The 27,622-nt window shown below is 46.3% G+C and overlaps 1 protein-coding gene across 3 annotated transcripts; it reads left to right on the top strand.

Annotated features, from left to right (window-relative positions):
- LOC140905792 (GTPase IMAP family member 9-like) lies at positions 1-24,782 on the top strand. Of its 3 annotated transcripts, XM_073329276.1 has the most exons (7): positions 1-274; positions 3,248-3,415; positions 6,303-6,377; positions 7,281-7,410; positions 8,129-8,163; positions 12,641-12,690; positions 23,553-24,782. In XM_073329276.1, the coding sequence occupies exons 4-7, from the start codon at positions 7,372-7,374 to the stop codon at positions 24,440-24,442; spliced, it is 1,014 nt and encodes a 337-aa protein (XP_073185377.1). In that variant the 5' UTR covers positions 1-274; positions 3,248-3,415; positions 6,303-6,377; positions 7,281-7,371; the 3' UTR covers positions 24,443-24,782. The 3 variants fall into 3 exon arrangements, with proteins under 3 accessions (XP_073185377.1, XP_073185379.1, XP_073185378.1); XM_073329278.1 differs by lacking the exons at positions 1-274; positions 7,281-7,410 and having other exon boundaries at positions 3,059-3,415; XM_073329277.1 differs by lacking the exons at positions 1-274; positions 6,303-6,377; positions 7,281-7,410 and having other exon boundaries at positions 3,059-3,415.
- The last annotated feature ends 2,840 nt before the right edge of the window (positions 24,783-27,622 follow it).

Raw genomic sequence — 27,622 nt, 5'->3', positions numbered from 1 at the left:
GGACAGAAGCGACTTTGTCTGTACAAAGTGCAAGCTGGTCTCCATATTGGAAGAGAAGGTTCAAGGTCTGGAGCAACAGGTATCGACCCTGCGTTGCATAAGAGAATCTGAAGATTTCTTGGACAGACGTCAGGATATGCTTCTACGGACACAATGTTCTGAAGATTCAGAGCAGGCTGTGCAGCGGGGACAGGAGGACGGTGAAGAAATTTGGCAGCATGTGACCTCCAGAAGAAGAAAGGGGAGCGTCCACGTACCAGCAATGCAGATACAGGTAAGTAACCGTTTTCATGTTCTCTCCACAGGTACTAATGCGGAGAGTGGACTAGATGATACGTCTGAGGGAAGGGAGCAGAAGGAGACTCCACCGATTGGAAGGCATGAGATCCACTGTCCTAGGGATGGGGGTTCCACGACCACCGCTCCCAAGAGAAGGAGGCGGGTGGTGGTGGTCGGGGACTCTCTCCTCAGGGGGACTGAGTCATCTATGTGCCGCCCTGACTGGGAAAACTGAGAAGTCTGCTGTTTGCCAGGAGCTAAGATTCACGATGTGACGGAGAGACTGCTGAGACTCATCAAGCCCTCGGATCGCTACCCCTTCCTGCTTCTCCACGTGGGCACCAATGATACTGCCAAGAATGACCCTGAGCGGATCACTGCAGACTACGTGGCTCTGGGAAGAAGGATAAAGGAGTTTGAGGTGCAAGTGGTGTTCTCATCCATCCTCCCCGTGGAAGGAAAAGGCCTGGGTAGAGACCATCGAATCGTGGAAGTCAACGAATGGCTACGCAGGTGGTGTCTTTGACCATGGGATGGTATTCCAAGAAGGAGTAGTGCTAGGCAGAGATGGGCTCCACCTAACAAAGAGAGGGAAGAGCATCTTCGCAAGCAGGCTGGCTAACCTACTGAGGAGAGCTTTAAACTAGGTTCACTGGGGGAATGAGACTAAAGCCCTGAGGTAAGTGGGGACACGGGATACCGGGAGGAAGCACGAGCAGGAGAGCCTGAGAGGGGAGGGCTCCTGCCCCATAATAAGAAAGCAGGACAAACAGCAAGTTATCTCAAGTGCCTAGACACAAATGCAAGAAGCCTGGGAAACAAGCAGGGAGAACTGGAAGTCCTGGCACAGTCAAGGAATTATGATGTGAGTGGAATAACAAAGACTTGGTGGGATAACTCACATGACTGGAGTACTGTCATGGATGGTTATAAACTGTTCAGGAAGGACAGGCAGGGCAGAAAAGGTGGGGGAGTTGCATTGTATGTAAGGGAGCAGTATGACTGCTCAGAGCTCCGGTATGAAACAGCAGAAAAACCTGAGAGTCTCTGGATTAAGTTTAGAAGTGTGAGCAACAAGGGTGATGTCATGATGGGAGTCTGCTATAGACCACCAAACCAGGGGGATGAAGTGGACGAGGCTTTCTTCCAGCAACTCACGGAAGTTACTAGATCGCAGCCCCTGGTTCTCATGGGAGACTTCAATCACCCTGATATCTGCTGGGAGAGCAATACAGCAGTTCACAGACAATCCAGGAAGTTTTTGGAAAGTGTAGGGGACAATTTCCTGGTGCAAGTGCTGGAGGAACCAACTAGGGGCAGAGCTCTTCTTGACCTGCTGCTCACAAACTTGGAAGAATTAGTGGGAACTGGGCTTGTTTAGTCTGCAGAAGATAAGAGTGAGGGGGGATTTGATAGCTGCTTTCAATTACCTGAAAGGGGGTTCCAAAGAGGATGGCTCTAGACTGTTCTCAGTGGTACCAGATGACAGAACGAGGAGCAATGGTCTCAAGTTGCAGTGGGGGAGGTTTAGGTTGGATATTAGGAAAAACTTTTTCACTAGGGAGGTGCTGGAATCTCCTTCCTTTGAAGTTTTTAAGGTCAGGCTTGACAAAGCCCTGGCTGGGATGATTTAGCAGAGGATTGGTCCAGGTTTGAGCAGGGGTTGGACTACATGACTTCCTGAGGTCCCTTCCAACCCTGATATTCTATGATTCTATGATTCTGAGTGGGCAACTGAATTGCGTTGGGTGCTGTACAAAAACAAAGAGATGATTGCCACAGTGTGTAGATCCAGTTTACCCCAGAGAGCACAGACCCTTGGTTCGGTATCTAGTTGTGTATGTGGTTAATGTCTAATCTCAGTAATTCCTGCGTAACTGCAGCTGTTTATTTGCACATGGAATTCTCCCCTCTGCTTCTGAAAATTTGGCTTTAGCTGTCTGAATGCAGACTTCGGCTTCACAGATCCCTCCAGTTTTTACATTGTCCTTCCAGGATGCTGCTGTTCTGCCAAAACTACTAGGATTCACCTGGGTTTTTTTTCTTTTTCTGTCAATAAAATAGTTTAGAAATATCTGCAAAATTATAGTGACAAACTGATGTTGCCTCCCTAAAAGGATGCACCGTATGCCTCCCACATGTTGCAGTTTGTATGTTTTCTGTATGGGGAAATCTGGCACATTTTTAGTACATCCCAATTCTTCACCAGATTCTTTTGTTTGTATGTTTTATCCCATCCCCTAGTCTTCATTTCTGTTTGTGTCTTTATACTGTAAGCCCTTGTGGGCAGGGAGTATGTCTTTTCTGTGTCTGAACACTACTCAGAATGATGGGGTTCAACTGGAGCCTTCACATGCTACCAAAATAATAATACATATAGAGATATGATTATTATTAATCGTTAATGGTTACAATGTGTCATCAGAGAAAAATATCACAGCCCAAGATTTCTGATCGCTACTTTTGTCAGAGCATCAAAAGGTTTTTATATAGATAGATACACACACAAATATTGTATAGATCTCTGATGAATCTGGTTGTGCATTTTTCTTTGTTTCTCACACACATACATCTTCCTGGGTACAGTCCTGTATTTATTTACTCACTTAAAATGGCACATATTTGCAAACTCATAGGGTTAGAAGGGACCGCAAGGGTCATCTAGCATAACCCCCTGCCAAAATGCAGGATTTGTCATGTCTAAATGGTTAGATCTGTTGCATACTGTTCATATAATCTTTGTGTGGCTTTCTTTATGGCGGTTGATGTTGTTCTGTCCTTAAACACAGGGTAGTTTGGATGCAGGCTGAATGTTCTCATACGTTCAGCACAAACCCACTTCCTGTAAAATTCAGACTTCTTCATTTAGCAAAAGGTATTTCCTGGTCAGTGGCAGCGGCTCATCGCACTGCATTTAGTTACAAAGAAATTTGAATCACTGAGTAGTTCGTTTTCATTTTCACAACAGTTTCATCCACTATTAATACGAAACTACTGTCAAAAAGAGAAACCAGAAGACTTCAGACATTTTTGAGTAATACCACAAGCTGGGAGGACTGTGCAGAAGTTGTAAATATCTGCTTCATCTGAAGAAATCTCACAGATTTGATCTCCAAACTCAACTGACACCGAAAAGGTTGTATGTATAGGAGGGACTGGGGTTGGCAAGGGGGAGTATTTTAAACTGCCTACAAAGAGTGAAAAATGAAAATATGTCTGAGTTAGGCAGGTGGAAATGCAGGGAACAAGCCGGTTTCTCTCTGGCATTTGGGTGCCTAAAGCCTGCCTGAGATGGGAGAATGTGGGGGGCGGGAGTGAGGGGAACAAAGTTCGGACAGAGAATGCTTGAAATGCACAGATGATGTAACTTCTTGTTCCCAACTGCTGCAACAACCGCAAGGCAGCTGGGTGTCATTTTGGGCAGTCTGGAGGCTACTCTACCCTGCGAGAGAGTCCAGCCCTCCCCCCCGCTCCTGCCTTTGTCCCAAGTTAAAGGTGTTGTAAAGCCACCTTCCTCCCTACTCAGTCACTGTGCTAAGCTCAGCTGGGTGCAGAGATGCCCAGTGCCCGCAAACCTTCTCTGCAGGCGCTCAGCACCTCAAAGAACCAAACCTGGTATGTATCTAGGATACCTTGTGGGGATTTGGTTTAACATACTGTATGTTGAATCATTGCCACAGGTGATGAAAGTACAATGGAAAAGTGAGATTTTCAATGATTCCACCAAGTCCTGGGTAGAACATGATTTTCTCACTTCATGCAGACCAGCTAGATCCTACATTTTTGTCTGCTCACATTTTTACAAGAAATATTTGAAGCATTTTAAGCACTTTCGTTAATTTCAGTGGAACTTAGGCACCAAACCTGCTTAGGTGCTTTTGCAAATTACATTAGGTGGCTATCTGTACCTTTAGGCACCTAAATACCTTTAAAAACCTGGATTTGGGTGCCTAAATCATCCCTGAACTTCAAAGGAGAAAGGAGATTCCCTTGGAAATTGTTTGATAGTAATGAACCTTAGATAAATAATTGTACATTAGATATTGATTTCCAGGAGAAGAACTAGGTGGTTGACAGTGAACATATAAATCAGAATGGATGCAGCAGGTTTCTGAGGAGCTCCTAGTGCGTTTCAAGCTTCCCAGACTCTGCCCTCTTGAGATGCCAGTCACAGACTATGAAGATGTCCTAAATATGAGCACGTGTGTGCTGCAGGTACTTGGTCCCCTCTCAGAGGGATTGGAACCCATCCCAGGGCTCTCCTGGGCTACTTAGACTTTGCTCCCTTTTGGTGGGGCTTTAGAAAAATATCCAGTCTTGAGTTAAAATTTTCCATTGAGAGAAAATTCACCACAACTCTTGGTAACTTAGTCCAGTGTTTAATTACACTCTCTATTGTAAACGTGTGCCTTATTTCCGGACTGAATTTGTCTTGCTCAAACATCCCGCCATTAGATATTTTTATACCTTTGTCTGCTAGATTAAAGATCCCTCTATCAAATTTTTGTTCCCCACATCGATACTTAGAGGCTATGATCGAGTCACCTCTTCACATTCTCTTTGTTAAGATGAGGAGATTGACCTTGAGTTTCTCACTCTAACGCAGGTTTTCTAATCCTTTAATCATTCTCATGGCTCTGCTCTGAACACTCTACAGTCTTTCAACATCCTTCTTGAAATGTGGATGCTAGTTTTCAATCCATTTAATGTCTGCTGTTTTAATTTTGCATCATTCTAGTTTCTTAATCAAAACGCTGTGCGGTATCAAGTATGGAAATGTAAGAATACTATATCGACCCTGTTATCTTTATCATCCAAACTTGTAATCTCATAAAAAAGATACCAACTTACTTTAAGAGGATCTATTTTCCATAAATGCATGTACATTGGTCTTAATTATATTACCCTCTTTTAATTTTTTATTAATCAAGTCCCATATCAGCCACTCTATGGCTTCACCTGGGATAAACATCAGACTGACAGACGCATAACTATTTGGGTCATCCCTTTTACTGTTTTTAATACTGATACAGCATTAGTTTCTTCCAGTCTTCTGGAAATTCCCAATGTTCTAACACTTACTGAAAATCAATATCAATTTTTCAATTAGCTCCTCTGCCAGCTCTTTTAAAACTCGTGGTTGCAAGTTATCAAGATTTGCTGATTTAAAAATGTTTGACTTTAGTAGCTGCTGTTTAACAGCCTCCTGAGATACTATGGAATGGACAGAGTCTTATGAAATGACATGATTTTTTTTCTCCAGTGCCAGAACAGAAATATTGTTGAAAACTCCTGCCCTTTCACCACCATTACTGATAATTCTACCATTCACATCTAGTAATGACTAATACCATTGTTAGCATTCTTTTGCCCCCATATAATTTATAATTTCCTTGTTATTGACTAACTCTGTTGACCACAGATTTTTCCTTGTGTCCCTTTGCTTCCCTTATCAATTTTCTTCCACTCCTAGTTTCTGAATTAGACCTTGTCTACACTACAAAGATAAGTTGACTTATGTTAGGTCGACTTATAAGTTGACTTATGACTTACAGTTGACTTACAGTCACTGCAATAATTTCTGTGGTGGCTGATGTCCACAATACCTTCCTTGGATCAGTGGTGTGTGTCCTCACCAGAAGCACTTCCACCAACCTAACAGGGACAGTGGGGGGATCTGTAATAAATATAAAGGGAAGGGTAAACACCTTTAAAATCCCTCCTGGCCAGAGGAAAAACCCTTTAACCTGTAAAGGGTTAAAAAGCTAGGATAACCTCGCTGGCACCTGACCAAAATGACCAATAAGGAGACAAGATACTTTCAAAGCTGGAGGAGGGGAGAAACAAAGGCTCTCTCTGTCTGTGTGTTGTTTTGCCAGGAACAGAAAAGGAATGGAGTCTTAGAACTTAGTAAGTAATCTAGCTAGATATGTGTTAGATTCTGGTTTGTTTAAATGGCTGATAAAATAAGCTGTGCTGAATGTAATGTATATTCCTGTTTTTGTGTCTTTTTGTAACTTAAGGTTTTGCCTAGAGGGATTCTCTATGTTTTGAATCTGATTACCCTGTAAGATATTTACCATCCTGATTTTACAGAGGTGATTCTTTTACTTTTTTTCTTCAGTTAAAATTCTTCTTTTAAGAACCTGATTGCTTTTTCATTGTTCTTAAGTTCCAAGGGTTTGGGTCTGTGTTCACCTCTGCAAATTGGTGAGGATTTTTATCAAGCCTTCCCCAGGAAAGGGGTTGTAGGGGTTGGGGAGGATTTTTGGTGGCGGGGGAAAGACATTTCTAAGCAGGCTCTTTCCCTGTTATATATTTGTTAGACGCTTGGTGGTGGCAGCAATAAAGTCCAAGGGCAAAAGGTAAAATAGTTTGTACCTTGGGGAAGTTTTAACCTAAGCTGGTAAAAATAAGCTTAGAGGTTTTTCATGCGGGTCCCCACATATGTACCCTAGAGTTCAGAGTGGGGAAGGAACCTTGACAGGAGCTGAGACCCCAGTCTCTCAGCTCCGCTAACAGCTCCCTGCCTGGCTGCCCCACAGGCTCCCAGCAATCTGCCTCCTCCATCCAGCTCCCTGTTCCCTGTTGGGAGTGGGGAGAAGTCACCCCGGTTTCTTGTCTCCGCATTCCCTGCCAGGAGTGTGGGGGGGAAGATGTCCAGTGCTTCTCACCTCCCTGTTCCCTAATGGGAGCAGGGGTGGGAAGCTGCCCAGGGCTTCTTGCCCCGAGGGAACAGGGTCCAGCTGCTCCAGTCTTTTATCCCCACACCCGCTCACTGCTGGACAGCCTTGTCAGTTGGCTCCAGAGCCATGTCTTCTCTCCCCGGCTGTTAGCCAGGAGTGGGGTCCAGCCACCTGGGCTTCTGACCCCCAGCCGGGAGTAGGGTCCATCCACTTGGGCTTCTCTTTCCAGCTCCTAGCCATGAGTGGGATCCAGCTCCCCAGAGGAGCGGGGGTCATTTGGGCTCTAGCTACCTGACTTTCTTGTCAATTTCACAGAAGAATGACAGCCAACAGCTGATGTAAGGAATGCAGTCTCTACACAAACACTGCCTCACCCTAACTCCACCAACATAAGCCTCTCTTTGAGATGGCTTTATTATGTCGGCCTAGCAGAGGAGATACATTGGTGAGAGGAGCATTTCAGTGTGTAACCCTCTACTCTTTTGTCAACAAAGCTGTGCAGCGTAGACTAGGCCTTATATTGATTACTGTCAACTTCCCCTTTATTATTATTTGTATAGCTGCTTCACTTGCCCTCTAAACCAGGTTGGCATTTTAACCAATATGGCTTTCTTCCTTGATTGTGGCTTTTTGGGCTTCTAGTAAAGCGTTCTTAAACAATTCCTAATTATTATTCACATTTTTTTCTGATTAAATTCTTCCTTCCAGCTGCATTGGCTCTAATTGTTATCAGCTTTGTGAAATTGGCCTTTTAAAAGCACCAAGTATATATATCACTGGTCTGGATTTTATTCGGTTTCTACATTATAAATGTCATGAGCGTTTGTACCCAAGTTACTATAAATATTCAGTTGTGTGATCAGTTCGTCTTTATCCACCAAGATGAGGGCTAATGTAGAATTCCCCACCACACTTTCTGCACCACTCTTTGAATTCGGAAATTGTCAGGTATAATATTTAGAAATTCCAAGGGTGTTTTAGTACTGGCAGCGTGAGACCTCCGGCATTTGTCATTCAGAGTGAAGTCCCCCGTGATCATGCAGGTTTTTTCCTACACATTATAGACAGGTGCATAATGAGCCAGTTATCCTGTTCCCTAGTGTGATTTGGTGGCTAGTAGCAGACACCAACTAATACCTTATCTTGTGCTTTTTATCTCTTAGGACATTGATCCACAAGCATTCAAGATCATAAACAGGTAATGCAATATTTCATCCTATCACCCCCACTCTCCATTTGCACTCAATCCTTCCTAAATAGAATATAATGATTTATGCTAATATTCCAATCATGGAAATCATCTCTCAGGCTTTAGTAATACCAACTAGATAGAATTTATGGTCATAAATGAACTATTCCAGTTCCTTTTGTTTGTTACTTATGCTCCTACCATTAGTGTATAGGCAAGTCAAGAATGTTTTTCTTCATGTCCTTTGGTTCCTTGATTATTTTTGTTCTCAAGATATTAATTCTGTGATGAGTACTCATCTTTCCTCTTCTTACCCTCTTGTTCTATTGATGGTTTAATGCCCTCCTGACTACTGTAACCAACCTGTCCTGAGAAAATTGGTCCCTTTTCTATGGAGGTGTAGGCCATCCAAACTATACAATCTCCACACCCCATAGAAGGTGGAGCAATGTATTCCACAATATCAAAATCTTTCGCCCTACATCACTTACCTAGCCAGTGGTTCACTTCCATAAACTTCTGCCTTCTGTCTTCCTTTGCTTGTGGAACAAGAAGGATCTTGCGGAAGATCGCTTGGACATTCTTCTTCAACATGCTTCGGAGGTCCCTAAAGTCATTCACTATCTGCAAGATATCCCTCAACGCAGTGTCATTAGTGCCAATCTGAACCACCACCAATGGATCCTTTCCTCTTTGACTACAAAACCTATTTAATCTTAGTGTGACATCTCCTGGTTAGGGCACTAGGGCACCCCTACACCTGTCTCAGAGTCACTGCTGTCCTGGATACAATCCCCCTCTTTCAACTGGGACTTGCATTCTTTTTTTATGAATGGGTGACACTATATTTGGCTGTGTTAAAAGACATATTGGTCACTGAGCCCATTTGTTACATTAATTTAACAATTAAATTGTTTTGAAGTAGGGTGTGGTCAGCTTGATTTATTTTGTGCCTCTGGAACTGGCTCTGTTTCCTGCTCACATAGAATTACAGAGAAGACATTTTCCTCTCATTGTTCATTCAGTTTAGATAATGCACAGTTCATGCAAATCTTTTTTTTATCCACCTCAGAGTGTTCTTTGCTAATTATTAACTTTTAACTATTACCATTATTATTAATCCTTAACCTTTTCGTATTAGCCTCTCTTTAATTATTACTGTACCTTAGACAAATTTCTCTTTTTAAAAATGTTATCCCTTTTAATACTTTTTTCTCAGTTTTTCTCAGTTTCTATATGAATTATTTCAAAAGTGCCTAAAGCTAAGATTCTTCAAAATGACTGGAGAGTTAGACTCATAGTCTTTAGATCAGAAGGGACCGTCGTGATCATCTAGTCTGACCTCCTGCACAACATAGGCCATAGAATCTCACCCACCCACTCCTGTAATAGACCCCGAACCCCTGGCTGAGTTATAGAAGTTCTCAAATCATGGTTTAAAGACTTAAGTGACAGAGAATTCACCATTTACACCAGTTTAAACCTGCAAGCGACTCATGCTTCATGCTGCAGAGGAAAGTATAAACCTCCCAGGGTCTGCCAATCTGATCCAGAGGAAAATTCTTTACAAACCTCAAATACAGCAATTGGTTAGACCCTGAGCATGTGGGCAAGACCTGCCAGGGTAGATACCTGGGAAAGAATTCTCTGTAGTAACTCAGAGTTCTCCTCATCTAGTGCCCCATCTCTGACTGTTGGGGATTTTTGCTACTGGCAGTCACTGTTGGGCCACATGCCATTGTAGGCAGTCCCATCACACTGTCCCCTCCATAAATATATCAAGCTCAGTCTTGAAGCCAGTTAGGTTTTTTGCCCCCACTTGCTCCCCTTGGGAGGCTGTTCCAGAACTTCACTCCTCTGATGGTCAGAAACCTTCATCTAATTTCAAGTCTAAACTTGTGGGTGGCCAGTTTGTTCTTGTGTCCACATTGGCACTTAACCTAAATAACTCCTCTCTCTCCCTGGTTTGTCCCTCTGATGTATTTGTAGAGAGTGATCATATTTCCCCTCAGCCTGTGCTTGGTTAGGCTAAACAAGCGAAGCTCCCTGAGACTTCTATCATAAAGTAGTATCAGAGGGGTAGCCGTGTTAGTCTGGATCTGTGAAAGTGGCAAAGAGTCCTGTGGCACCTTGTAGACTAACAGACGTATTGGAGCATGAGCTTTCGTGGGTGAATACCCACTTTGTTGGATGCATGTCATGTATTCACCCACGAAAGCTTATGCTCCAATACGTCTGTTAGTCTATAAGGTGCACTGGACATTTTGCCACTTTTATCATAAAGTAGGTTTTCCATTCCTCGGATCATCCTAGTAGCCCTTCTCTGCTTGAAGTAGCCCTCCAGTTTGAATTTTGATGCCTCAGTTTTGAGGGCCCTACTTGAGACCCCTAAAAGGTGCCTGATTTGCAGAAATTATTGAGCACCCACTCTCTGAAAATCTGTCCCCTTCAAGGTGTCTTAGGTGTACACCCAAAAATATAAGCATCTAAATCAGGGGTCAGCAACCTTTCGGAAGTGGTGTGCCGAGTCTTCATTTATTCACTTTCATTTAAGGTTTCGCGTGCCAGTCATACATTTTAACGTTTTTTGGAAGGTCTCTCGCTATAAGTCTCTATATTATAACACTAAACTATTGTCATATGCAAAGTAAACAAGGTTTTCAAAATGTTTAAAAAGCTTCATTTAAAATTAGATTAAAATGCTGATCTTACGCTGCCGGCCCGCTCAGCCCGCTGCCAGCCTGGGGTTCCGTTCACCTAGGCCGACAGCAGGCTGAGTGAGGCCTGCGGCCGGGACCCCGGCTGGCAAGGGGCCGGCGGCCAGAACCCGAGACTGGCAGTGGCCTGAGCTCAGCCCACTTCCGGTCTGGGGTTCCGTCTGCTGGCTCCTGCCAGCCACAGTCCTGGCTGCCGGCTCCACTCAGCCTGCCGCCGGTCTGGGATCCCGGCCCTGTCCACACAGAGTAGGTACCTACCTTCTCCCTGGTTCTAGCCATTCTCCTCCTCTCTCTGCACTGAGCTGGGGGTGGGAGTGCACTGAGCACAGGACGGGGGTGAAGGAGCAGGCTGGGCGTTGGGGTGCAGGGTCTGGCCAGGAGCTAGAATGAGGGAGGGGGCTCAGGGTTGGGGCAGGAGGTTTGGGTGTGAAGCACTTACCTGGGCAGCTCCCAGTTGGTGCGAGGGGTGCGGGTGGGAATGTGGGTGTGTGTGTGTGCAGGAGCTCCTGTTTGGTGCTCGGGGTGGTGGTGTGGGGGGGTGCAGGATTCAGGGCAGGGGGCTGGGGGTGTGTGAGGAGGGTGCAGGAGTCAGGGTAGGGGGGCTGGTTATGTGGGGGGATGCCGGAGTCAGGGCTGGGGTTGTGGGGGGGTGCAGGGGTCAGGGCACGGGGCTGGGGTGTGAGGGGGGTACAGGGCTGAGGGCAGAGGGCTGGGTGGGTGTGAGGAGGGTGCAGGGGTCAGGGCACAGGGCTGGGGGTATGTGAGGCGGGTGCAGGGGTCAGGGCAGAGGGCTGGGGGGGTGGCCTGGGGTTGGGGGTGTGTTCTTAGCCCCCTGCCCTGAGCGGCTCATGGCAGGGCGCTGGAGGGGATATGCCGATTCCACCCCCTTCCCCAAGGTCTCGTTTCACTTTTCCCTCTCCCCCTCCATAGCAAGGGCCGTTAGCTGATCGGTGGCAGGGAGGGAGAGGAGGAGGGGCGGGAACCCGGCAAGCTGGGGGAAGAGGCGGGGGGAGGGGGAAGCTTGCCTGCCCTGCACAGAGAGAGCCGGGGGTGGGGGGTGGAGAAGAGCGGGCCAAGCTGGCCCAGGCAGGATTTTTAATGGCATGCTGCTGACTGCCAGGGTCCGCAACGTGCCATTAAAAATTGGCTCGCGTGCCATAGGTTGCAGACCCCTGATCTAAATTAACGAGTCACTTTTGAAAATCCTGGCATGTGACTTAGAAGCACAAGTCCCATTGATTCTTAAGCCACCTAGATGAGTTTGAAATGTCCCCCGCACACACACTTTTCCATGTGTTTTTCATTGTACAGTAGCTCTGAACTAGAGGTCAACAATCATTGTAGCAGTGTGAAGGGCTCCACTTGTACTTCCCCATCTCTTTGTGTTCAGACTTTATGCAGAAGGGGCAACTGATTTCATGGGTCCCCGATGACCTGGAAGAACCAAAACAAGCTAAGTCAGGGCTTTGATTAACCTTCACGGTCTCCATGCAGAATTTTCACACAATATTTAAATAATTCCATGAAGGCAGGATTCCTGAGCCCCTCAACATCGTAAAAATAACTAAATAAAAAAAAGGAGAGAGAGAAAAAAATACTCTTCAGACAACCTTTGATTCTCCCACCAAATCCTTCTCAATTTCTGGTGATCAATACTGCACAAATGTATGTAAGGAGATACTGTGTGTTTTAGCTCTCCATTTGTATTTGCTACACTTCTAAGTGATTATAAATTTCTAAATGGTGCTGTTTTTCCATTAATATTTCAGAAAAAATATGGTGAGAAAACAGCAGGCAGCAGACGAAGAAGCTCCCCATGGTAAAAAAACAATATATCGTATTTTGCCTTCACTTGTGCCATAGGGCTCATTTCAGATTTTCCTGTGTTCTAGATAAAAGAGCAAACACACATGCTAATAATTATACCAATAATGGCTCTGGCGGGGTTAGTCCTTCAAACCCCACACAGGGATTTTCCTGTAGTTACAAATTCTTAACACCTTTTCCTCAGAACAAGCACGCTCATGAAATGTTTATTCCCTCCCCTATACAGCCTTGGACTTTAATCTGGGAATGGGTAAATCATAGACAATGGTTCTCTCCTCAGGGAGTAGCTTCAAAAGGTTGGGTCTTTGCATAAACGGGGAAGGTATTTGCATTCACCTCCCACTAGATACTTCCGAGGAATTCCACTTCACACATATTGTCCCCAAAGACCATTCTTGTCTGGCACATCGTTTGAAGGAGTCCTTTGAAGCTCAGAACACTTCCCTCCTAGAGAAGCTGCATACAATCTCACAATAATAGATAGTCTTTGCATTTTTTAAAGCAATGGACTCCAAAGCTACTTAAACGTAATTCAGTAACGTTTGTTCAGGTTAGTACAGCAAATTCCCATATCTGTGACAACAGAAAACAAAGGGGAGTGGAAAGAATATGGTTCAGGCTATGTCTCATCATCTCACTTGCAGAGGAGAGCAGGAGCCCTTCACATACTCTCAGACGCTGCCCCTTTAGCTATGACTCAGCTCCTGTTAATTTGCCAGATTCAAAAGTTTACAGCTCCTTGCCCAGCACCCACCTTCCCTTCCCCTACTGCAGGGCTAGTCCAGGAGCACATGAAGCAGGGTCTGTGTGCTCTTAGCTCCACCTTACTCTCCTCCACATCCTCACCCCAACAACAAACACACAGGACATAGGGAGAACCAAAACTGGAAACGTATTCTGGGCTGAGCAGGACTTGCCCTGCAATTCTTCAATCTGTGGGAGACCAGGGCTCCCATTTCAATGGGAGTTAGGTGACCTGAGGGGACCTTGGCCTTAAGACTGAGATTCTCTGATACTCCAGCGATGGGGCTTTATGAGTACCTTAGTGGACAGTGGCAATGTATAGGGAATAGCAGGTGTGGAAGAATCGACATTGGCAAAGTGAATGCAGTTCTGGATTCCGAGGACAGCAGACCCTGGAGTAAGTCCCACATCTGTCAGATACCCTCTGTAGCAATGACAATCCATGTCCTCCTCTAAGTTGTCCTGGAACTTGTATTGCAGAGGATACCCCTTGTTCTTCATGCCCGAGAGATGCCTGACAGACACTCCAACAGCTTGAGCCCTGATTGAAATTCTGACCGACAGTATTTGTATGGGAAAGCAGTCAGCTAATCCACTCCCTTAACAGCGCCTGTTTGACCCAACTCTATTTGTTAAGGCTGAAGGTCCAGAAATCTGGACATTTTATCCTAACTATGGAATTCTCTCATTTGTACACTTTATGAATATGCATCACGCCATGTGAATGTTTTGTCTTTCTTTAATTAACACCTATATTCTTATTACTCCTATTCTCTCCTCTTACCATGGGATCAGTTGCTCTGCTACAGTGATAGGCATGCTATCAAAATAATAATTTTCATTTAAATAATTTAATTATAAATAATTGAAATGATGTAAGTAGACATTTAGGTGCCTTTAAATCCTAGTGGAACAAGCATAAGAACGAACTGAAGTTAAACACTTACCGTTTAAAAGGCATTATTGCCTGTCAATCTGACGGGGTCTCGCTCAGCCAGGAACCTCCCATGGCCACTTACGCTATGTCCAGGAGACATACCTGTACACATTGATTGAGCTAGTGTGCTACATATAAGGTGTAGTCACAGAGATTTGAGTGGTGCAACTGGCTAGCAGCCCCAGGTAAGTACCTGTCTAAGACGCTAGGTATGTACGTGGGTGGCTAGCCTCTTCTGCTGCTATGGCTACACACTACTTTTAGTGTGCTAATGCTATCAGAACTAGTGCAGGTGTGTCTCCTTGAGGTTAAATTTACCCCTCCAGCTGGAAGTGCAGACATATCCTAAAAGAGGAGGAGCAAGGAAGCCCAGACACCTCAGTGAAGGGGAAGACATGTGCTGTGTCAGTCAAGCCAAGGAAAATGCCATGCTAACTCTATTCATGTTACTTACTCCACAGGGGCCCCCTAGAGCAGGAACTCTCAAGTTCCTGATCCCCGATCCCCAAAGTTACATAGGTGTCTGAGTCTCACTTTTAAGGCCCACTGAGATCCACAAGTCCTCCTAGGCGCCTACATGTCTGTGTCTGGTCATTCACAGGCTGCCTCACCCTAGGCATGTGGATGCCTGAGCCCCAGCGCAATCCACAAACTGGGACAGGACAGGCAGAGAAGCACCTTCTTACCTTCTTGCTGCAGGGCCCAGTCCAGGATACACACTTGAACATGCCTGCTAGATCAGGTCCCATTCAGAATCCAGAGGGAGGAGACAGTGCCTTCTAACGGTTAGCCCAGTGGTTGGAACACTCACCCCGGCTGCAGGAGACCCAAGTTCACTTCCCCCCTTCTGCTTGACAGAGAGAGGATTTGAACAGGGGTCTCCTGCACATCTTAGTAGCATGCGTTAACCACCAGAGCACAGGATAGTCTGGTATGAGCTCCCTCAGCCCCTCCTGCTGAAGTTGTTCCACTGTGTATAAATACTTAGTCACCGGGTCAGAGAGAAGGAGAATGATTCTATAGTCCCATGGTTAGGGCACCCACTAGGAGATGGGAGACCCAGGGTCCATTCCCCCTGCACCAATGATTACTTAATTACTAGCTGAAAGCCTGTTGTGTTGCCTGGCTGTAATTCGTAAAGCCAGGTGAAGTAACAGGGACTGCTGGGAGAAAACATGCGGCAATAAACAGAGAGAGACTGTGAATGCGAAACATGCACATTGTCAAATTGCAATGCCGGCACATGTGACAGCTTTGACTCCTATGACCTGACTCAAACACTCCCACCTCCCAGTTGTCTCTTAGATTACTAAGGATGATTGTCCATGTTTTCACACAGTTTTGAACCAAGATCTGTTTCCGCAGGCTCAGTGTAGTTCTGCACTTATACCGTACTTACTGCGTTCATCATAGTCTGGCTTTGGACATTGTAACTGCCCTCTAATCCTCTGCTGAAAAGTCAAACTTTAATGTACACAAAAATGCAGGCCTCTTCCTGGCTGCTCAGCTGGAGACTCCAATTGCCCTTTCCTCACCCCTAGCAGAGGGGAACTGCCGCCATTCCCTAGTAGTGTCCAGACCCAGCAGAAACACGTCTCTCCCTCCTGCTGCTCTGGGGCATCTCTCCATGGGATCAAACAGCAGCACTTCCCTGCTTCCTGCTCCCTGGGGGCTTCTCCTCTTCCCAGCTCTCAGCAGCACCACTTTGCCAATTCCCCCCTCTCCTGCCTCCCACTGCCCAAGGACCTTCTCTTTGCTCTGGGCCATACATGCAGGTAGGGCTCAGGGAGTGGCAGGGCAGGGCTCTAGCCCTGCCAACATGCCTGAAAACCAGAGAATCAGAGGAGCTTTTGGTGTCATTGTGACAGCTTCTCCTGCACGTGCCAAGATCCTGTGATTCATGATCAGTTCCTCAGAGCTGGCCACACTACCTTCTCTGGCTGCTTGGAGAGGACTGCCCTTCAGCACCACCTCCCCACCCCCCGGCTGACAGTAAGAGCTGATGGTGGCCATTTTAAATAAGGGAAAATTTATGAGTTGAAAATCACTGAGCACTTAACTAGTGGGCAGTGTCATGCTGCAAACCCCAGTAATGATTGAACCTGGTGATACTCTGAACAAAAAGAGCCCCCAGCCATGCTTGTAGCTGTTTCTAGTGTGTCACGTTGATTGTACAGACATTCCAGGCTTCAGAGCAAGACACAGACAGAGTGACAATCCTGGAACCTTCTTCTATAGATTTATCCACAGTGGAACAGCTTGAACAGGAGGGACTGAGGAGCCGCACATCAGAGTATCCCATAGAAGGAGGCCCAAAGTTCTTGGGGACAGGCTGGCTACAGTATTCAGCAGGGCATTAAACTAATAACAGAATGGGAGGGTAAAAAGAGGAAAGATCTGAGCACTCAATCTGTACAAAAATGAGATGTTGAGAAAAAAAAAAAACCAATCAAGGAACCACACGACATAAAGACAGGAAATTCTTGAATTGCCTGTACACCAATGATAGTAGCCAGGATAACAAAGAAGAGGAATTGGAATTGTTCATTTATGAGCATAAATCTGAGTTAGTTGGTATTACTGAAACTTGGTGGGAAGATTCCCATGATTGGAATGTTAAAATCAATGGTTATAACCTTTTTTAGGAATGATCAAATGCATAGGTGTTGACTTCCCCTCTGCCCTGTGGTTGCTCAACACTCCTGCCCTCTGGCCCCGCCCCTGCACTGCCTCTTCCCACCCCTGCACTGCCCTTGCCCCGCCCCCATTCCACCACTTCCCCAAAGTCCCTGCCCCTCCCCACCTTTTCCCACCCCACCCCAGCCCCGCCCCCTCCCCACCCCATTCCACCCCTTTTCCCCAAGTCCCCGCCCCTGCCCCTCCTCTTCTCCGCCTCTTCCCCTGAGCATGCCTGTAACGATGCTGGTTCTGGCGGGACACAACTGAGAGAGCCAGTTCAGGACAAATTGCTTAAAGCCGGGCAAGGCTGGGGTTCCTTTACTGTTAAGGCAAACCAAACCAGCCAAAGAGAGAGGACTTTGGTTTTACCCCACTGGCTAACAGAAAGTCACACAAGCAATTCCCTTAGACACTCCAGTTTCCCAGTATCACCACCAGGGCCACTCATTTTGGGGACAAATGGTTATGAAAACCAACACCCCAGTAAAAGAAAAAAGGTTCTCTCGATCCCAAAGGACCAAGCCCCAGACCCCGGTCAATACACAAATCAGATCTTACCCACATATCGCACTGTTGCCAATCCTTTAGAATCTAAAATCTAAAGGTTTATTCATAAAAGGAAAAAGATAGAGATGAGAGCTAGAATGGGTTCAATGGAATCAATGACACACAGTCATGGAAAAGTCCTTGGTTCAGGCTTGTAGCAGTGATGGAATAAACTGCGGGTTCAAATCAAGTCCCTGGAGTACATCCCCAGCTGGGATGGGTCATGAGTCCTTTGTTTAGCACTTCCGTTTGTAGCAAAGTCCCTCCAGAGGTAAGCAGCAGGATTGAAGACCAGATGGAGATGAGGCATCAGCCTTTTATAGTCTTTTCCAGGTGTAAGAACACCTCTTTGTTCTTACTGTGGAAAAGTACAGCAAAATGGAGTTTGGAGTCACATGGGCAAGTCCCTGCATACTTTGCTAAGTCACAAGGCATATCTGCCTCCTCTCAGTGGGTCAGTTGTATCACTGATGGTCCTTAATGGGCCATCAAGCAGGCTAGGCAGAGCTGACACCAACTTGTCTGGGGTGTCACCCAGAAGCATAGCATAAGTTTGAAATACAGACAGTATACAGCCAATATTCATAACTTCAACTACAAAAATGATACACATATACAGATAGCATAATCATAACCAGCAAATCATAACCTCACACGACAACCTTTGTACAATATTTACTGCAAATATATAACAGTGGTTGCAACAGCAATCTATACGGTTAGAGATACTATCAATAACATCACAACACCATGTCCCTGCTCCTCCCCCTCCCTCTCAGAAAGTCCTAAGCACCGCCAAACAGCTGTTAGGCAGCTGGCAGGCAGGAAGTGCTGGGAAGGTGGGGGAGGAGCGGGGATGTGGCACGCTCGGGGGAAGAGGAGGCAGGGGTAGGGTGACCACATGTCCAATTTTATAGGGACAGTCCTGATTTTTGGGTCTTTTTCTTATATAGGCTCCTATTTTACCCCCATCCCCTGTCCCAATTTTTCACACTTGCTGTCTGGTCACCCTAGGCAGGGAAGAGGAGGGGCCGGGGGAGCTTGTCTGCCGGTGGGTGCAGAGCACCCGCAAATTTTTCTCCATGGGTGTTCCAGCCCTGGAGCACCCACGGAGTCGGTGCCTATGGGCACAAGTGGTGAAAGAGTTACGTTCCGTGTCAAAAATGGCTGCACCAGTGCCAAATACAGAGGTAAAATAACCTCTTTATTCTTACTTGAGGTACCACTGTTTATGCATCCGAACAGCCCTTTGGGCCACAGCATCACAGTGAGAGCTCATGTTCAGCTGATTAGCCACCACGATTCCCAAAGTTTTTTCAGAGTTACTGCTTCCCAGGATAGAATCCCCCATCCTGCAGGTATGGCCTCCATTCTTTGCTCCTAGATGTACACATTTACATTTAGCCATAATAAAACACATGTTGTTTTCCTCTGCCCAGCTTACCACACAAGCAAGACTGCTTTGTATCAGTGATCTGTCCTCTTCGTTAGTAACCACTCCCCCAGTGATTGTGTCATCTGCAAATGTTTATGTTTTCTTCAAGGTTCTTAATCAAAATATTAAATAGCAGAGGGTCAAGTATGTAATGACCCATCCACAAACTAAAAACTATTTCCCCATGCTAATTTTCCCCCCCACTGTTACTCCCACCTTCTTGTCAACTGTTTGAAATGGGCCATCCTGATTATCACTACAAAAGTTTTTTTTCTCCTGCTGATAATAGCCCACCTTAATTGATTTGTCTCGTTAGAGTTGGTATGGCAACCCACATCTCTTCAAGTTCTCTGTATATATATATCTTCCTACTGTATTTTCCACTGCATGCATCTGATGACGTGGGTTTTAGCCCACGAAAGTTTATGCCCAAATAAATTTGTTAGTCTCTAAAGTGCCATAAGGACTCCTCTTTCTTTTTGCTGATACAGACTAACTCGGCTGCCCCTCTGAAACCTTCCCCCTGTCTGTTTCCCCTATTGGAAGAAGCACAGCCTCTCCTTTCCGAGATGCTCACTTCCCTGCCACCACTAACATAGTCACAGCTTGTCTCCCTCTCTTTCTTCTCTTCTCTCAAATTAAATCCCTTAATTGGATTCAGGTGTTTCTCATTGACCTCAGGTAACCTCTTTTCAGCTGATCCTGACTGACCTGAAGTAATCCTTTCTCAGATGATAGGGAAGAGGGCCTTTAACATTCTAGGGCTTATATATCTGAACCCTCTCCAATTTATCAACGTACTTCTTGAGTTACGGACACTGGAACTGGAGGTGTCTGACCAGTGGGTCTTCCTGACATGTTCCAGGGTCTAACTGATCACCATATTTGGGGTCAGGAAGGAACTTTCCCCCAGGTCAGACTGGCAGAGACCCTGGTGGGTTTTTAGCCTTCCTCTGCAGCATGGGGCCTGGGTCACTTGCAGGTTTAAAGTGGAGAGTGGGTGATGAAGTTTGTTGCCTGCAATGTGCAGGAAGTCATACTAAATGATCATGATGGTCCCTTCTGGCCTATAAGTCTAATACATGAATATAATCCTCAGAGAGGTTCCCCTTCTTTTCTTATTCCTTCTGCTCTTGTGCTGGTCAGACAAGACCTGATTGGAATATTTAAAATTAAAAAACAAACTGAATTTTCTCCCCTTTCTTTCCACCCGACTAGTTCAGACCCATCCTTACCCTGAGGTTGCTACCCAGCATTTCCAGCACCTTGTGCATCAAAGTGTGTGTGTGTGTGTTGTAGGACGCTGAACACAACTCTGAAAACAACCCTCTTTGGATTCTAAGCACTTCCCTGATCACGAAGACACCATTAACATGACAATGTCCTTATTTTCTTATGCTAATGAAATGCTGGTGGCTGTCTGTGCTTCGTTGTGGGTTTGGGTAATTTGTATATCCTATTTTGAAAATTGTCCCTCTCCCTCATTGTTCTGGCCTGTGTCAGCTCCTTCCAGCCACAGAACCCTGGCCCCTTCAGAATCAGGTGAGGAGCATGAGTCATGATTGTATGAGCCTAACTGGTCTCCAGAGTCTTTTATCTTCCCTCTAGTAAATCGATGCTGTTTTCCTTTACAAAACTTCCAAAGTAAGCCCTGGTCTACATTAGAGTTAGGTTGATGCAAGGCACCTTATGTCGACTAATTCTGTAAGTGCCTACATGAACATTTCACTCTCACTGACAAAACTCTCCCACTGCACCGATTTAATAACTCCACCTCCGTGAGCGGCGTAGAGTCAACATCGACGTAGTTAGGTTGATGCAGTATCAGTGTAGACACCGCGTTGCTCACACTGACAGTTGGTGGCTTTCGGAATCCGTCCCACAATGCCCCTCACTGACAGTTCACTTGGTGCAAGCACTCTTAGTGAGGACGTACATCGCCAACACAAGGAGCTAAGTATAGACACGCACAAGAGATCTAATTACTGTAGCCGCTTATGCCAACATAAGTTAGGTCAACTTAATTTTGGAGTGTAAACATGCCCTAAACTTGGAGTCTGCACATGGATTTTAGAGCACTTTAAAATATGTTCTTAAACCAGAAGTGTTCAGATTCAATGACCACCTGGAGCCATCAAGCTGCAGTAACTACAGAGCCTGCAAGCTTCTGGCTTGCAACAGAGCCCCATTGCTGCCGCACATGCCCATTTCACTCTCTCGAGAGCAGGGTCGGCAACCTATGGCACGCGCGCCAAAGACGGCAAGCGAGCCAATTTTTAATGGTACGTTGTGGACCCCGGCAGTCAGCAGCATGCCATTAAAAATCCTGCCCGGCCCGGCCCGGCCCACTCTTCTCCGCCCCCCACCCCCGGCTCTCTCCGTGCAGGGCAGGCGAGCTTCCCCCTCCCCCCGCCTCTTCCCCTGGCTTGCCGGGTTCCCACCCCTCCTCCTCTCTCTCCCTGCCGCCGATGGCCCTTGCGAGGGAGGGGGAGAGGGAAAAGTGGAGCTGGACCTTGGGGAAGGGAGTGGAATTGGCATATCCCCTCCAGTGCCCTGCCGTGAGCCGCTCAGGGCAGGGGGCTGGGAGCACCCCCCCGACCCCAGCCCACCCCCCATCCCTCTACCCAGACCCCTGAACCCCTCACGCCCCCCCAGCCTTCTGCCCTGACCCCTGCACCCCCCTCACACACCCCAGCCCTGTGCCCTGACCCGTGCACCCCGCACAAACCCCAGCTCTGTGCCCTGACCCCTGCACCCCCCGCACAGCCCCAGCCCTGACTCCAGCACCCCCATCCCCCCCCACATAACCAGCCCCCTCTGCCCTGACTCCTGTACCCTCCTTACACACCCCCAGCCCCCTGCCCTGACTCCTGCACCCCCCACACATACCCAGCCCCCCCATACCCCATGCCCTGATTCTTGCACCCCCCATATCCCCACCCTGAGCACCAAACGGGAGCGCCTGTACACACACACACATCCACATTCCCACCTGCACCCCTCGCACCAAATGGGAGCTGCCCAGGTAAGCACTCCACACCCAAACCTCCTGCCCCAACCCTGAGCCCCCTCCCTCATTCTAGCTCCTGGCCAGACCCTGCACCCCAACCCCCAGCCTGCTCCTTCACCCCCAGCCCTGTTCTCAGCACACTCCCACCCTCATCTCAGTGCAGAGAGAGGAAGAGAATGGCTAGAACCAGGGAGAAGGTAGGTACCCACTCTATGTGGACAGGGCCGGGACCCCAGACTGTCAGCAGGCTGAGTGGGGCCGGCAGCCGGGACCCTGGCTGGCAGGAGCCGGCGGACGGAACGCCAGACTGGCAGCGGGCTGAGTGGCAGTGGGCTGAGCCGCTCAGCCCACTGCCGGTCTGGGGTCCCAGCCACCGGCCCTGCTCAGCCCACTGCTGGTCTGAGGTTCTGGCTGCCGGCTCCTTGCCAGCCGGGGTCCCGGACGCAGGCCTCACTCAGCCTGCTGTTGGCCTAGGTGAACGGAACCCCAGGCTGGCAGCGGGATGAGCAGGCCAGGGTATAAGATCAGCATTTTAATTTAATTTTAAATGAAGCTTCTTAAACATTTTGAAAACCTTGTTTACTTTACATGTAACAATAGATTAGTTATATAATATATAGACTTATAGCGAGAGACCTTCCAAAAAACGTTAAAATGTATGACTGGCACGCGAAACCTTAAATGAAAGTGAATAAATGAAGACTCGGCACACCACTTCTGAAAGGTTGCCGACCCCTGCTCTAGAGCATCAGTTTGAGTCAGCCCATACTGGAGTTCTACACTTTAGCCGCAATAGCTGGTTCAGTATTCCTTCCCCAAAGGAGACCTGGGTGGGTGCACTAGCCGAGATCAATCCTGAATGGGTTATATCCCCGTTTAGGGAGGATCAGCATCGCAGTCGGAGCCCCAGCTGCAGGCAAAACAAATCTTAGAAGAATCAAAAAGTGTTGATGTCACATGATATTTTTAGGGGGGCTTTCTGTCAGGAACTCCTGGCTCAAATTACCCCAAATGTAGATCAATGACCCTGCCCTAGATCTCCAGGAGGCACAGCAAATGTGGAGACAATCCAAGCAGGTTTTAGAGGATTTAGAAAAGTCATCCTTTAAACAATAAGTGATTCTCAGCCCTAACTATAGCAGTACTCAGAGGAACAGCCGTGTTAGTCTGTATTCGCAAAAAGAAAAGGAGTACTTGTGGCACCTTAGAGACTAACCAATTTATTTGAGCATGAGCAAGTGAGCTGTAGCTCACGAAAGCTCATGCTCAAATAAATTGGTTAGTCTCTAAGGTGCCACAAGTACTCCTTTTCTTATAGCAGTACTGCGACTCCATTACGGGGTGGTGGTACTGAGACACAGGGAGGCCACACAGCAAAGCAGCGGGAGGCAAGATTGCACCCAAAAAATCCCTGTCGTTTCTGTAATGTCAAAACATCAATCTCTCCCCCATGGCTGAACTTTGTTATCTCTGAAGTGACATTACTATTTTTGTTCTGAACAGATTCGTGTTACCAAAGCCAATACGGGGAATCAGAACTGAGAATCGTCCTTGTAGGTAAAACAGGAGCTGGGAAAAGTGCAACAGGAAACACCATCCTTGGTGAGAGAGTGTTTGCATCCATACTGGGAGCACAGACAGTAACTAAGATTTGTAAAGCTGGCAGTAGGATCTGGAATGGGAAGACAGTTCGAGTGCTTGATACTCCTGCAATTTTTGATCCAAAGATCTGTAGCACAGACACTTACCAAGAGATCAGTCGCTGTATCGCGCTCTCTGTCCCAGGCCCGCACGCTCTGGTGCTGGTGATCCAGCTGGGCCGTTACACTGAAGAAGACAAGGACGCGGTGAGGAGAGTAGAGGAGATTTTTGGAGTTGAGGCCATGAGGTACATGATCGTCTTGTTCACCCGAAAAGAAGATTTAGGGGATGGTTCACTGAGTGACTATGTGAGACACTCGGATAACAGAGATCTCCAGACGCTGATTCAGAAGTGTGGGGACCGATACTGTGCTTTCAATAACAAAGCAACTGGAGCAGAACAGAAAGAGCAGGTTAGTAAGCTGATAGAAATAGCTGAGAGAATGGTGTGGGAGAACGGAAACTCATATTATACTAGCGAATTATATTTTAAGGCAGAGGTGGTGCTCAGTGATGTTAATGGAAACTTTGAAGAAAAATGCAAAAACTTTGGAGAAGACGTGAAACAGCACATCACAAACCAAAAAGACATGGCAGAATCTGAGCATTGTGGGGTATTAAACAGAATTGGGAAAGCATGTTGTCGTATAATTACAGTTTATCTATGGAGACCTGTGATATTTGTGATATATGCTATATGTAGGATAGGATGGAGGTGCATTCTTTCATTGTATAATTACTGGTTTGGTTAATGATGATAACTCAGTTTCCTATCTGTTTTTCTCTTGGAGTTGAAATGTAGTTTATTAATAATCATGGACAGAATTTCTCTTCATTCTAATTCTACAGCTTCCTATGTTCTATAGCTCAGCTTCTTACCACGAGTACAGCAAAAGACAAACATGCAATTTATGATTAGATTAAGTCATTTAGATTTGTTTTACAATAACTTCACACAAGAGATTCCATTAAGGATTGTATACAGATGTGTCAAATCTGTACTTTTTTTATGGAAAACCAAATGGTGGCAGTATAATAAACATGGCAGCATTTCCATTAAAATCTCATTGTATCAAATTTTGGTCATTTCAAACAACACATAATTTATAGCGATGAAGAGTCAGCACGCCCAGTGTAGATTTAAACTCTCCCCTCACACCGGACTCTCTCCTCAATAGAGCGGCCCCCTACAACTGCTTCTGTCTTTTAGAATGTGAACTTTGCAGGGTGTGCAGAAGGTGAGCAGTGTCAGGCTGTTTCGGACCAGCGTGTGGAAGGCGACATTCCAAAGGTCAGAGCCCCTCGCAGAGAATGCTCTGTAAGAAATAACGCTCTACACACACCGAAGTCCTGTTACTGCACAGTCACTTTAAAAGATGCTGATCCAGAAACTGATGGCTGCTTCCCTACACAGTCACAGGTGTGAATCAATTTTAAAATATGCAAAATGACTGGGCCACAGTTTTGCTGACGACTGAAGGATGCAGTATAATATGCTATCAGGAGCTTCACTGTAACATGCCAGTAGAGGGGGAAACTTCAATAAGACCCTTGTCTGAAGACCTCCCATGTTGCTTGCTTCATTGATGACCCGTGGCCATAGGCTTGGGATGAATGGGTGGGTAAGAGAATGAGGTAGAAGTGTGGGAAGGAAGGAACATGGTTGGCAGCATGGCTGCTGGGGAGACAAGGGAATGGTATTGTTGAGGGAAGGACACATTGCCGCCTTGGGTGTCTGGAGACATTAGGTCAAGTAGTTTGAGTCTGTTTTATTGGAGAGGTGGATGGATCAGAGAGATGTACAACTTGTGACTTGTTGGTGGCTGCATGTGCAAAAAAGATTGAGGTTCAAGTGAGGGTTTGGAGGGAGTACCATGAAGCACTGCGGGAAGTTGTCAACAAGTTCATGTTTCTCCTTTGAGAATGCTGCTGAACACCAGTTAACTACTTAGTTCAGTCCAAAATGTCCAAAAAGATCACAACAAAAATTTGAATCTGCTCATGAACACACATCATTTCACAGAATCATAAACTCGAAGGACTGGAAGGGACCTCAAGAGGTCTTTTAGTCTAGTCTTGTGCATTCAAGACGTGACTAAGTATTATGTAGATCATCCCTGACAGGTGTTTGTCTAAGCTGCTCTTAAAAATCTCCATAAATAGAGATTCCACAACCTCCCTAGGCAATTTATTCCAATGCTTAACTACCCTGAAGTTTTTTCTAATGTCCAACCTCAACCTCCCTTGCTGCAATTTAAGTCCATTGTTTATTGTCCTATCCTCAGAGGTTAAGGATAACAATTTGTCTCCCTCCTTTTAGTAACAACCTTTTATGTAATTTAAAATTGTTATCTTGTCCTCCCCTCAGTGTTCTCTTTTCCTGACTAAACAAACCAATTTTTTTTCAATCTTCCCTCGTATGTCATGTTTTCTAGAACTTTAATAATTTTTGTTGCTCTTCTCTGGATTTTCTCCAACTTGTCCACATATTTCTTATCTCCTTATTGAATTTCATCCTATTTTCTTCAAACCATTTCTCCAGTTTGTCAAGATCATTTTGAATTTTAACCTCATCCTGGAAAGCACTTACAACATCCCCCGGCTTGGTATCATCCACAAACTTTATAAGCATATTATCTATGACTTTATCTGAATCATTGATGAAGATATTGAACAGAACTGGACCCAGAACTGATCCCTGCAGGACCCCATTCAATATGTCCTTGAAGTGTGACTGTAAACCACTGATAACTACTCTCCGGGAATGGTTTTCCAACCAGTTATGTACCCACCTTATATTTCCCTAGCTTGTTTATGAGACGGTCATACAAGACAGTATCAAAAGCCTTACTGCATCAAGATATACCACATCTACTGATTCCCCCCATCCACAAGGGTTGTTACCCTGTCAAAGAAACTATTAGGTTGGTTTGACGTGATTTGTTCTTGACAAAGCCATGCTGACGGTTACTTATCACCTTATTATTTTCTAGATGTTTGCAAATTGATTGCTTAATTATTTGCTCCATTATTTTTCCTTGTACTGAAGTTAAGGTGACTGGTTTGTAATTCCCCGGGTTGTCCTTATTTCCCTTTTTATAGATTGGTACTATATTTGCATGCTTTGGGCCTATTGCTCACACTAATATCCCAACTCAGTTTAAAACCAAAGTTCACGCAAATCCTGTTGAGGTTCCTTCCAGCCATAGGCACCGACTTCCCCTCTGCCCGCTGGGTGCTCGACTGCCACACCCCTGCATTGCCTTTTCCCACCTCAACCCCTCCCACATCCCACCCGCTTCCAAGTCCCTGCCCCGCCTCTTCTCCACCTCCTCCCCTGAGTGGGCCACGTCTCTGCTCCTTCCCCTCCCTCCCGGAAAGTCCTAAGTACTGCCAAACAGCTGTTAGGCGACTGGTGGATGGGAAGCACTGGGGGGGAGGAGTGGGGAGAAGTGTGGGGGAGGTGGGGCGGAGCTTGGCTGCTGGTGGGTGCAGAGCACCCACTAATTTTTCCCCATGGGTGCTGCAGCCCTGGAGCATCCACAGAGTCAGTGCCTATGTTCCCAGCCCTACATTTCTGTTATTCCATGGCCTACAAAGTGGAACACCTTGAACAGGAGAGGCTGAGTGATACCCCCTCTATTACAGCCAATAGCCTGGTGATTAGGGAACTCATCTGGGAGTGGGAGAACTGGGTTCAAGTCCCTGTTCAATACCAGGCAGAGTAAGGATTTGAACCTAGCTCTCCCATACCCTGGGTGAGTGCCCTATCCACTGGGCTAGCAGGCATAGTGGGGGGGAGCCATTTCTCCCTCAGCCATCATTTGGGCACTACAGGTGAGCTAGGTCAGGGTTGGGAAATTACTAGTTTGCGCATCTCATGGGGCTTAGGTGTGAGTCAGATGTTGTCAGGACTCAGATTTACACAGCAG

This window comes from Lepidochelys kempii, chromosome 2 (genome assembly GCF_965140265.1).
Source record: "Lepidochelys kempii isolate rLepKem1 chromosome 2, rLepKem1.hap2, whole genome shotgun sequence".
Taxonomy (NCBI): domain Eukaryota; kingdom Metazoa; phylum Chordata; order Testudines; family Cheloniidae; genus Lepidochelys; species Lepidochelys kempii.
The sequence above is the reverse complement of the archived record's forward strand: the minus strand, read 5'-3'. Positions and strand labels throughout refer to the sequence as shown.